Genomic DNA, 13,233 nt, shown 5'->3' on the forward strand with positions numbered 1-13,233 from the left:
TAGAAATATATCTTATCATTAATAATTTGAAGTGATAAAACAATCGTTTCCCTTGGGTTTCCTGTAATTCGGTGTACATAACCTTCACCATAAATGATCAACATCTAACCCAACACAAACATTATATATATATATATAAAATCACTATAATTAATAATAAAATATATATTTTTTCCCATATCATTCAATTAAAATGTAGTGGATATTTTTAGAAGACATAATATACTGTTCTTGGAAAATGCCAAGTCAATAAATCAAAATGGCTTAAATTATTCCGTTTTAGGCCCAAAGCAGTGATTAAATGTCTCCTTTTAACCAAACTCATTAGAGCTCAAAGCAGTAAAAAAATCTAACCTTTGATGATACAATTCAAAATTAAGCTAAATTATATATATTAAAAAAAATGGTTTAAAGGTGTACTAAAACATTTAAAATAAGTGTATAAAAACACCTTATTCTCTTAAACACGTTCATTTGTACATCTCCAAAAGAAAAAAAACAGGTGGAGAAAAGACCAGTTGTAGAGTTCTTTAAGATTCTACAGGCTTTATTATCTCATTTAAATAATCCTTTAATTAGCCAAGCTCAAAATTACAAGAGGATGTTTTTTTGTTTTGTTTTTATTAAAAATGTTTCAAACCTCATGGGTGTCTGTAAAACATTACAATGAAAATTCAATCAACATAAACCCAAATGTTGATGTGTCAAATGCCCACTCGCCCCACCCGACCCCACTGAACCGTCAACAATAATAACTGCCATACCCTGATATTGACCCCAAAACATTTACAAGAGGTGACAGGAGCTAGCTGGTGCTTTCCTTTTGTCCGATACATCACATAAGAAAAACAGTGTCAACTCTTTGGGGCCCACCTCTGCAGTAAAGAAAATATACAAAAGAAAAAATGGCTAGGTATGTACGCTATGATTAGATCACTGCACCATGGCTTATTACTTCAACTCACAACCATTCACAGAAAAAAATCATTTCATATACTTAATATATAAACTGCTATTTAAGTTTAGTCTACAGAGGATGACGTGCAGATTGTTAATATTTTGCATTTGTCTTTGGAGATGGTTGTAATTAAAGATGACGCAAGAGGCTTCAGCAACGAGATGCCACTAGTTTTCCGATGCAGGAACTGTATGTCCAGGGAATTAACAGGGTTTAGACATGGTCAGGACAGGAGAGGCTTCAGTAGAACAGAAGATGGAGCACAAAAAAAGAAAAAGTAAAAACAAAGCTTTTTGCTCCCATGGTTGGAGGATGACTTCAAAAAGGAAAGAACAGGTACGAGTGTTGGAATATGTCCTTATCAGCCTTTAGTCATCCTCCCCATCATCCTGAAAAAAAGAAAGGGAAAATATTTGGGGGTCAAACTTAAGCAAGCTTTTGATAAATTGATAAATACATTTTAGATCAATGTCTGCATATAAACTGCCATGCATTAAGTGCGGAATTTCCCCCTTAAATTACAGTTAAAGCACTGAATAATTCTCACCTCACCATCTTCTCCATCATCCTCCTCTTCATCTTCCTCTCCCTCTTCCTCATCCCCTTCTTCATCAATGTCCTCCAAACCCTCCTCTTCCTCATCATCTTCCTCCTCGCCTTCACCCTCTTCATCATCCATATCAGGAACCTGAGAGAGAAAAAGATTAATACAAGTTCTGACTTGCTATGGCTAATACAAACCTGCAGTATTGCAATAATAATAATATTTCATACCAGGTAGTACTGCAGAGGGTTGGGCCAGATGTCATCTTTAATGACCTCTCCGAGTTCATCAGCCCCTGCATCAGAGTGATCGGTGAACCAGGTGAAGAAGCTCTCTGGCTCTTCATGTTGCCTTTTCTTCCCTGCCTTGGTCTGTGTCTGTCCAGTACGCTTCGTCAGGTCCTGCATCGTATACATAAAGTTAACGTACACCCAAAAAGGAACAGCATTAGGCCAAAACGTCCCCCACCCCCCTCAAAAAAAAACAAAAATAGTTAACCCACCTTTCCAGCCTTCCATTTGATTTCAGTGGATTTTGAAGATGGGTCACCACTCTCATTCAAGTGGAACTCTTTTGAGAGGACTTTGTTTTCAAAGTATGGATTTTCATCAAAGTACTGCAGAGAAGATAAAATTACAGGTCAAACCATCGTTGGTCACAGCTGTTTATTACTTTCAGACTCGACCAGCTGAAAAAGGGTACTTACAAAATCTATTCTGTAACCTGATTTGATGTCCTCAAACTCTGTGACCTCCACCCTGGTCAGGTAATGAAGTGCTTCTTCATCCTCCTCACCGAGCAAGGCTGAGACTATTAATCAGGAACAATTCATTAGAATATAATATATGAACCATATCAGAAACCAACAATATTTAACATCGCCCTCAAATGGTCTCAGTATTGTATGAATCTTCTCACCTTGTGGATGGTTGACGAATGTTGTGACCCAGAAGTTTGGAATTTTGGCTATAAGTTCTGATCTCTTCTGGAAGAACGGCTGACGTAGCTTATTGTACTTCTGCTCTACTTTTAAGATTTCCTCACTCGCCTGCTCATTCAATCTGAGGAAAGCAACAGAAGCGGAAAAAAATTCAAATGCATAAATAAACCACATTGAACGTAAGCTTATAAAGTGACACCTGAGCAGCACTGGCAAACTCACCTGTCGATTTCATTCTGTACTTCATCAATGTGTTCAATTGCCTCCTGTTGCTCTTTTTCTGAAATGCAATAAACAGAAACAATTAACAAAAATACTAATTCACTATGCCATTAAAATGCATAATTGTCCTGCAAAAAATAAGGACAAAATTGCATGTGCAAGCAATCCTTATATACGGACTAACATAAAAGCACAACTTCACAAATAATTGCATATGCCACTTTACACTAAACAATGCATTCGCACAATGTAAACACGATCTATTTCGTAAATCAAACTAACAAAATAAAGCAACATTATCGAATATTCCATTCAAAAACACAGTTTTTAAGTTAAAAGTGAAACCGAGGTGTTAACGCCAAACAACCAGCTCAATCCGGCGCAGTTTCAGCAATAGCTGCGCAAGGCCGCGAGGTTTAAACAGAGGAGGCGGCCACGCGCTGGGCCAGATTTACCTTCCTCCCAATGAATTACACATTATTGCCATGCATTAACAGTTAGTTCGGATTAGAAAGTCATTTTGACCCAATTGGGCGTCATTGAACACCTTTACAGTGATTTGTGATGCAGCGGCAGCATGGTTCAATGACAAATGTGGGAACTGCTCGTGATGGCGGGGGAGACACAATAAGCAGTTAGCCTATTGACACACAACATGGGCGCAATACAATGCACAAATAACACTCGAGCCACATTGGATTTAAAACACAGAGCTAAGCACATAGATAAGTGGAAACAAACAGGAACTATAATGTTTTTATAAATTAAATGGCGCGCTAGCGCAATGTTCTTCGCGCGTGGCACAATGAAGCCGCCGCGCGAGGAAACATGGCCTCCGGTGCGCGCAACACCCCTTTACTGAAATTTCCCCGCAAAAAAAAGACTTTTGTTGGGTTAACTCGGGCTTTGTTTAAATGTTAAAAAAAACACCAAGCGGCTAGTTAAAAATGATATTTGTGCTTTTAACGCAAGAAATGTAAGTTACTGAAAATGGCGGTGCGCAGGAGGCCGCCATTACTTTACCCGAGGTCTCGTCCGTTCCGTCGTGATTCGAGTTCTGCTCCTTTCGGCTCACTTTCCCCGACGACGCCGACATTATTCCTCCACAGCCGAGGATTTGCCTTCTTACTCCTAAAACAAAAACCCCGGAAGGTCCTCCTACGCTCGATGAAAGCGAAAGTAGTGGGGAATAAAGTTGGTTCTAGCTCAGTTTAGAAGTGCGAATATCACAACGTGTGTTGCGCTTCCCCTCCACACATACAACACACGCACACTCAAATGAGAGATGCGTATCACGCCATGCACCTCCTCTTTTCTGACACTCACTGCTGTGCTCGCATGCGCGCCCCCTCTGGTAGTCCCGAGAACGCGCTTTAGGAGAATAAAGAGCCACGCCTCCTCCAGGGACGGCATAATCAGAGCTGGATATAACTGATTATATGTAATCTGAATTACGTAATCAGAATCCAAAAATTAGATACCAGTATACTTTATTGATTTTTCCTAATTATTATATAATTATATTTTCTCTTTTTCATCTTTTAAATGTTCCTCTAGCCTACCACTTGTATTCATTCAGAAAGTCTTCCAGTTTTGTGGACATTCACACTAAGAGGAGTCACCAGTCAGAGGGCTACACAGCATTTGACCACTGATTAAAACATTTCAGGTTTAAGAAGTTTCAACATTGCACAACAACGTGATGAACACATTCATTTTTAGTTTTAATTTTCACTTGGTGTATTATTTAGCCAAGTATTACTAGATCTTTGGAAGGCTTTTGTCTTTCAAACACATTAAAATGCACAAAAATGTTTTGTCATCTGAACATCTCTCGCCTTCACACAAACACACACACACACACACACACATACATATATATATATATATATATATATATATATATATATATATATATATACAACCCGAATTCCGGAAAAATTGGGACGTTTTTTAAATTTTAATAAAATGAAAACTAAAAGACTTTCAAATCACATGAGCCAATATTTTATTCACAATAGAACATAGATAACATAGCAAATGTTTAAACTGAGAAAGTTTACAATTTTATGCACAAAATGAGCTCATTTCAATTTTGATTTCTGCTACAGGTCTCAAAATAGTTGGGACGGGGCATGTTTACCATGGTGTAGCATCTCCTTTTCTTTTCAAAACAGTTTGAAGACGTCTGGGCATTGAGGCTATGAGTTGCTGGAGTTTTGCTGTTGGAATTTGGTCCCATTCTTGCCTTATATAGATTTCCAGCTGCTGAAGAGTTCGTGGTCGTCTTTGACGTATTTTTCGTTTAATGATGCGCCAAATGTTCTCTATAGGTGAAAGATCTGGACTGCAGGCAGGCCAGGTTAGCACCCGGACTCTTCTACGACGAAGCCATGCTGTTGTTATAGCTGCAGTATGTGGTTTTGCATTGTCCTGCTGAAATAAACAAGGCCTTCCCTGAAATAGACGTTGTTTGGAGGGAAGCATATGTTGCTCTAAAACCTTTATATACCTTTCAGCATTCACAGAGCCTTCCAAAACATGCAAGCTGCCCATACCGTATGCACTTATGCACCCCCATACCATCAGAGATGCTGGCTTTTGAACTGAACGCTGATAACATGCTGGAAGGTCTACCTCCTCTTTAGCCCAGAGGACACAGCGTCCGTGATTTCCAACAAGAATGTCAAATTTGGACTCGTCTGACCATAAAACACTATTCCACTTTGAAATAGTCCATTTTAAATGAGCCTTGGCCCACAGGACACGACGGCGCTTCTGGACCATGTTCACATATGGCTTACTTTTTGCATGATAGAGCTTTAGTTGGCATCTGCTGATGGCACGGCGGATTGTGTTTACCGACAGTGGTTTCTGAAAGTATTCCTGGGCCCATTTAGTAATGTCATTGACACAATCATGCCGATGAGTGATGCAGTGTCGTCTGAGAGCCCGAAGACCACGGGCATCCAATAAAGGTCTCCGGCCTTGTCCCTTACGCACAGAGATTTCTCCAGTTTCTCTGAATCTTTTGATGATGTTATGCACTGTAGATGATGAGATTTGCAAAGCTTTTGCAATTTGACGTTGAGGAACATTGTTTTTAAAGTTTTCCACAATTTTTTTTACGCAGTCTTTCACAGATTGGAGAGCCTCTGCCCATCTTTACTTCTGAGAGACTCTGCTTCTCTAAGACAAAGCTTTTATAGCTAATCATGTTACAGACCTGATATCAATTAACTTAATTAATCACTAGATGTTCTCCCAGCTGAATCTTTTCAAAACTGCTTGCTTTTTTAGCCATTTGTTGCCCCCGTGCCAACTTTTTTGAGACCTGTAGCAGGCATTAAATTTTAAATGAGCTAATTAAGTGCATAAAAGTGTACAATTTCTCAGTTTAAACATTTGCTACGTTATCTATGTTCTATTGTGAATAAAATATTGGCTCATGTGATTTAAAATTCCTTTAGTTTTCATTTTATTAAAATTTAAAAAACGTCCCAACTTTTCCGGAATTCGGGTTGTATATATATATATATATATATATATATATATATATATATATATATATACTTGTAGTACCCCTGAGATTTTAAAATAAACACATTAATAATGAAGTAACATTTGCATGTTCATGGTTATATTGTCACTTTTGACCAATTTAATATTTTCATGGTTAATAAAAGTATTATTTTGCTATAAAATATTATTATTTTTAATTATTTTGTTGTCCTGTCTCTGTACCATTCATTGAACACCTGATTCAACAAGGTCACACAGGCATGTTTTATACAAAACAAAATATGTAGCTAAAACATCTCAAATAATTTATTCATTCATTTACCCGAATGCTTACTGTATTTATAATACATTTATAGAGATTTGACTTTGACACATCTGATTGTGTTGACACATATTGTGTTTTGGCAGATATGTTTTGAGGAAAATTGTGCATGCATCAAAGCTTATAAATATTTAGCCTTGCTAATTCTCAAATAAATGATATAAATTTAAGAGTTACACTGATTACATTTTATTGTTACTTTCAATATTTCTAGTAGACTATGTTTTACATCATGCATAGTTAGTCTCTGAAAAGAAGGCACATATGCCAAACAAATAGCTACTTTAAAGAAAAGACATGTGCTTTTGAAAGAAAAGGTTTTGAGCTAATTCACATATCTTTTTATTCAAAGATTGTTTTTCTTCTTCTTCTAATTCAATTTTTTTTTAAATTATACATTGATACAGGACTGATAGAGCTTGTATGAATATGTAGTTTGTTGTTTCTAAATTACTACCACACATTTGGGAAGAGTCTTATTATATTAAAAATATATTATCCGCCTTTTAATTAACTGTAACCAAGCTTTTCATTTAAAATGACAGAGTTAACAAACTTCTTGAAGACTGCTATACTAGTTATTTGATCTGGGTAATCTAAATTTGGGAATGTCCTGCAACCTTTGTTTTTGTGGCCCATATATTTTAACTATTAATCCACTTCTACAGTAGACAAAAAATCTATTATTTTTTTGAAGTTTAAAGTTTCTTTAAACAAAGGTCTTTCCTCTCGTTCCGCAACCTTTCAATTTTGTATTTATTAATACCAGTGTACAGTATTCAATACAAATATTTTGCCGTTTTTGTCCAAACTTTTATTTTGAAAAATATTGCAATTTACTGAAATAAGGCGTGACCGCGTATTGTTTCCCGCTTTACATCGCGTTGGTAGGAGGAGGACTGGGAATCACAAGCATCTCTCCGCTGCCGGAGAGTTGGAAAGCAGAGATTTTTCAACAACAATAAAGCGTTCATTTTTCTTTTCTTTTTAAGATGACGTTAGTCAGAGTTCATTCGGATACATCCTAAGAAGTTATCCGAGGAGAGAAAGGTAAAGTGTCATTTAAGTTTTCATCCTCTCCTCGATCGATGTAGTTTCTTCTTCTGAATTGAGTCCCAGTTCGACTGTGGTCACTGGTCAGTTCTGTCAGTAAATAACAATTCAGGCCCACCGGGAGCTTTTAAAACTTTTTTCCTAAATTAAAAATCATATATACTAGTAATATAAACGTTTATCGTGTCGCCAATCTTCGTTTGATGTCAAAACAAACTGCAACCAACGTTATATAACTGAAAAGTTAATGTCTCGATGGAAATAATGTTGCGTTTGCCATAGATGAGACATAATAACTTTTATGTGTGTTATGTAAATTATTACGACGTTAAGATGCATATAAAACTTTCCAAGAATACAGTGCACTTTGGTTTTCCATAGTAACGTTAGTTATTTAAAAATTAAAATATACCCACTGTCCATCTTTTTTTAATTTAACCTTTATCTACCCAGGTAAGCACATTGAGAACACTTTCTCATTTACAATGGCGACCTGGCCTGGCGATCTTCAGAATGTCATTAATGGCAAGAGAATTTACTTTACTTTTTTGGTCGGAATGGGCTCTGCTGAGTCTATGGCATCTAACGTTATAGCTTTTTCTCATGACGGCATCTGATGAGTTGGTTTGAACTGATTCTAGCAGGCAGCAGCACATTCCAGTCAACCCAGCGCCTCCAGACAGACATCCAAAGCATTTTGGGGAGTGCTTCAGGCTAGAGTATGTGGGTAATGGCAAACCCTCTTAGCTGGTCATTAAAGATTGATTGCAGTAGGCATAATTTTAAATATAGTAGCTGGAAATTTTATTGTAATAGTTACATACGTAGCTTCTTTTATTGAGCATTTCTGCCAAAAAATACTCTGTTGATTTGTTGAATTGGACTGCTTGGATTAGTGTATGAAATTTTCTTCAGTTCTTCAGTTTAAGGGAACAGCTACTGAGTAGTATTTTTCCTGGTCTGTAACGGGTTCATCCGTCACTTTTATTGCTTTCAGATTCAGAACTTTAGAACAGCAGTGAATGGTTAGTCATGCATTTTAAGTGCTGAGATTCAGCGTGTCAAGTTTAAATTTCAAAATGCCATCTCTCAATATTTCAGCCGCACAAATAGATTTTGGTTGCAAAATCGCTTGTCTTTATAATTAAAACATCCCTCCAACCTCCTAGCTCCATTCTAATATGTAAAGCCTCCTTTCACAATCCAGTCAATTCCCAATGGATAAAATCAGGTACCGCCCTGTTTTTTCCTTCTCATTGAATATCCTGGGGATTGTGAAACATTGTTAACTGAGAAGATGCGCAAATCCACTTCATTTTCAGCGTTTATTTGCGCATCTTCTCCGTTAACAACGGCTCTGTGTAGTAACAGCTGCTCGATGTGAAATCACGTACCTGAGGGAATTTACCACTGATTAGAGAACGGCTTTACTGACGAGATGCGCATTACCAATCGGCCGATCGTGATCGGAGCAGCCCTATGTGAAACCTGTTTAATGTTTACTTGATTTCAAAATGTCATTTATAAAGTCATAGAATCGGTTATAATAGCTCATTTAATATAAAATGCTGTAATGTTTTGCTGATATTTGCGCTGTTTTTGTCCTATGAGAACTTCATTAGAAATTAGTATTGTTTTTTTAACAGATTTGGGTGGAAATGACTGCCTGTGTGGGACGTCCTGCAGACACTGACCCAGTTGTATCCCTCTTGTGCAGACTACACTACATGAAATGATGCTCTTATTAGTAGCGTCATGGTTCTTATCTCTCAGAATAGGGTTGTCAAAAGTACCGACTTCGGTGACAGACAATGTTGAAATTAAAAAAAAGGGACAATACCAGCAGCATTTCCTGCTTGAGCAGATTCTTATACACCTCTGATTGGCCATTGTGTGGACGCAGCTAACAGATATGTCTGTGATTGTCTATAATGATCATCTCTTCACTGAGCGCTTACACAGATACACAAGGGAGCGTTTAAAACCTGTGTCTTTTAGTGGATCCCTAGACTATCCGGCTTTCAAATGCTCCCGTGTGTATTTAGTGGTTTTCAATTCTGGTTCTGGGGACCCACTCCACATTTTGTGTCTCCCTTATCTGACACACTCAGCTGAGTTCATAGAGCTCTCACCTATTGAGTTGTTGAGTCCACAGGATCAACAGCTGCCAATGTTTTTATCATTCATCAGCTTAAAAACTTTCTGAAAGTGATTCCAACGATGTTGTTCCTCTGTGTCCTTAATGTTATAGTTGTAGTTTGGGCTTCCTTATTCTCATAGGTCTAGAGTGATACTGAAAACATTTAAGTTATAGTTATTAGGGCTGGGTTTGACGATTTCCACAATTCAATTTGATTATTCTTCACAAGCTTTCAATTCGATTCAATATCAATTATTTTGGATATATATCAGGTACAGGACATGGCAAATTTTCTCAATGCTGTAAAATTTACCAGAAAGTCAATAATATTTTTGGGTTGTAATTTGCGGATTTGTATACAAACTCAAAATGCTAAATATACTCAATACACTTTTTGTAATGTTATAGGTATAAATACTAACTTTTACTTTAAGTTAGATAATTATGTTTCTACTCCAATTTGTTTTTTGAAATATAAAGATTTAAATGGTGGTTGTCCCAAAAACGTAAATTAAATATTGAAGAACAGTAAAAAATGATAATGAAAATGTCATATGGTGGATATTTAGCAAAATGCTCCTCTATAGAGTGAAGTTTTCTAGTTCATGGTCACTGAATATATTTTTCTGTAGTAAATGCGATGTTACGTGACCATATTGTTTACAAGCTATTGTCGTCTTTCTGCATTTGAAACACTGATAGACATGAGACAGGATACCAATTTTGGTAAGCTGTGCTCTCTCTTTATCTATATATATATCACAATATTAAATTTTTTTTTCTGTATTTTTGATCAAATAAATGCAGGCTTGATGAGCAGAAGAAACTTCTTTCAAAAACATAAAAAATAGTAATGTTTCCAAACTTTTGGTCTGTACTATATATATATATATATATATATAATTATTATTATTATTATTATTATTTTTTTTTTTTTTTTCTGTATTATTATTTATTTATTTTTTATATATATAAAACCTCTTTTTTTCCTCCACTTTGGAGTCGTAGAGTGCGTGTGATACATGTCAGGATGTTGTAACCAGAAATATTCAATATTGTTTTCATTTTAAAGACTTGATTCAGAGATTGCACTCTAAGCTTGGATTCCACTGGCAGTCATTTAGTTTGTCCTGTTAACTGATATGAATATTTGCTTGTGTGGTCCCTCATGTTTGAGGCTGTGTGTTTTTAAATAATTTTTAGGAGCGTGTTGATGGATATGTCTGTGTTGAAGTGTTGTGGCGCTGCGGTTCAGCACGCTCCGATTTGTTTGCATATCGAGCACTGAAATCAAGTTTGGACAGAACATTTTGGATTTGATAGAAAGAAAGTTGCCTGCAATGACCTCTAAAGTGGGAAGTTAACTTGGGCAGTTAACTCTGCTCTGCTTAAGAATTTTACTGCAGAATATCTTTCTTTTCCCTCAGGGTTTGTCCACATAAATTTGATTTTTACAGTTAGCGAGATGCACTTGAAGAAAATGACAATTATGTTCAGTTTAATTGCTAATGCTTGTTAATGCTTTGTCATAATTTGTTAAACCCTCATGTCATTCCAAATCCATATGACTTTCTTTTCTAAGTGGAACATAACAGAAGAAATTTAAAAGAATTCTGGTAACCAAACCATTTCGGTACCCTTCGACTTCCATTTTATGGCCAAAAGACAACAATTAGACAATTTTCAAAATGTTGTATTCAGTGTTCCACAGAAGAAAGAAAGAGTACATATTTCGAACAACATGAGTTTGTATAAATAATGACACCGATGTTTCTTTTTAGGTGAATAATTCCTTTAAGAAGCGCTCATACAGGAATTTATGTTATGAAAGCTAAAATAGAATAATTTTCTGGACTTATTTTAATTCTTAATCTAATTTATTTCAGTGTATTTGCTGCACATAAATCATTGTGTTTAAAGATGGCTACATTTTCATATCTTCAGGTTTGGTTTAATGTACCTATCTTCTTTCGGTAAGGCGGTGAGTTGTGGTTTAGTTGGGTGTGGTGCTTTTTGTTTTGACTACTGTTCAAACATATCAACTAAAAGGCTTGTGGGAAAAATAGGGGTGTTTAGGCTGGTGTCTATCTCATCTGTTTGCCATCAAAGTATCCACATCGCCGCAGTTTCAGTTTGCCAAAAGAGAGGCCACATAGGGCTGCACAATTAATTGATTTTCTAAACGCTATTACAATTAAGGATGCCACAAAAAACGGCAATTAATCGTTCGAAGTCCACTTATGTTATTCTGTGTGCTTAAGATGCGTTTTTCTTTCTTTCTACATGTTATCTTAAGAGGTTTTCACATTATTTTAGTTTTAGTATTACATTATAATACATAATTTATATATAATTTAAAGTAGAAACCAATCTGAGACTAAATATTATAGAAAAGCACTAAAGGTTTTTCAGTTAGTGTTTTCAGCTTGTTTATTTTCATATCAAAATATGGCTTGTAGTTGTATCAAACAATGGTATAAACATCATTCAATGTAAATTGTGATAATCGTAATTAATAATCACAATTACGGTTTCAAGGGAATAATCGACAATTATGATTTTTGTCATGATCATGCAGCCCTAAGAAAGATAAGGGCAAAAAAAAGGTCAGAGTTCACTAGCTACATGAGCATTGCAGTGAAGTGTCTGGTTCTTTATTTCTTGTAGTTACATCAACATGTGAGTGCACTAATACTTGCACAGATCTCTCTTCTAGACTTCTTTTGTTCTTACATTATGATTTTTGTAGCTACATAACCCTTACAGATGGGCTAGCCTATAGCATTTTTACAATACATTTTTTACATATAAAATATATAGACATACGATTTAAATGAATTTAAGACTCTTTATATAAAATAATAATATATACATTTTTTTTACTATATTTGATTACATTTTACCTCATTTGACCTCAAAATTGGAGTGAAGTTCACACGACTTTGTACTACATATAGCTGCTGTGTTTTTTCTAGCTTCAAGCTTAGCCCTGCTGCTCTGGACTTTCAAAGCCTTTTAAGGCTAGATGCAGTTGGTCAGTTCCTTCAATGGGCCTGGCCTCCTCCCATGATGATGTGATAAGGATGGCAGTTCCATCCTCTTCTGACCCTCTTCCAGTCAGTCTTGCATTTGCACGGTGTGCATTCAAACACTGGCCAATGACTGTCTGAGTTTACAGTGTGTGTGAAGCTGCATAAATAGAGTCCTCGGGGACCATAATGTTACATTCCAACTGTTTCCAAGAATAAAAACATTGATTCGTACACTATGTGTTCCCCGAGTGAAATAACCTGTGCTGGAGTAAGGTAATGAGATATTTCAATGAAAGGCTCTACAGGATTGAAAAACAATATGTGGTAGAGATGCCTTTGTGATGTTTGTTTTACTAGGCACTGCATGCTGTTCGGTTCAGAAACTTCTTTTTTTTTTAAATGCTGTTTTGCATTTTTTGAAATAGTGGTGTAGCCTATTCGAAATTGGCATTCAGTATTAACTTGTTCTGCATTTTTCGTTGGTCCCTTTGAATGCGCAT

General features: G+C 36.1%; 2 protein-coding genes across 4 annotated transcripts in view; one reads left to right on the forward strand and one right to left on the reverse strand.

Moving 5' to 3' along the window:
- Positions 1-526: 526 nt before the first annotated feature.
- LOC132130178 (protein SET) lies at positions 527-4,007 on the reverse strand. 2 transcript variants are annotated; one of them, XM_059541857.1, is made up of 8 exons: positions 3,688-4,007; positions 2,665-2,722; positions 2,421-2,563; positions 2,209-2,312; positions 2,005-2,118; positions 1,733-1,903; positions 1,511-1,646; positions 527-1,347 (listed from the first exon to the last, which is right to left on the reverse strand). In XM_059541857.1, exons 1-8 carry the CDS (start codon positions 3,758-3,760, stop codon positions 1,343-1,345), a joined length of 804 nt encoding a protein of 267 aa, XP_059397840.1. In that variant the 5' UTR covers positions 3,761-4,007; the 3' UTR covers positions 527-1,342. The 2 variants fall into 2 exon arrangements, with proteins under 2 accessions (XP_059397840.1, XP_059397839.1); XM_059541856.1 differs by having other exon boundaries at positions 1,506-1,646; positions 3,688-4,005.
- Positions 4,008-7,394: 3,387 nt separating this feature from the next.
- Positions 7,395-13,233, forward strand: part of LOC132130078 (cytospin-A-like) — a 28,941-nt gene continuing 23,102 nt past the window's right edge. For both annotated transcript variants that reach the window (XM_059541708.1, XM_059541709.1), the window contains exon 1: positions 7,395-7,558. The gene's annotated coding sequence lies outside the window, so the exon portion shown is untranslated. The remainder of the gene's footprint in view (positions 7,559-13,233) is intronic.

This window comes from Carassius carassius, chromosome 47, assembly GCF_963082965.1.
Source record: "Carassius carassius chromosome 47, fCarCar2.1, whole genome shotgun sequence".
Taxonomy (NCBI): domain Eukaryota; kingdom Metazoa; phylum Chordata; class Actinopteri; order Cypriniformes; family Cyprinidae; genus Carassius; species Carassius carassius.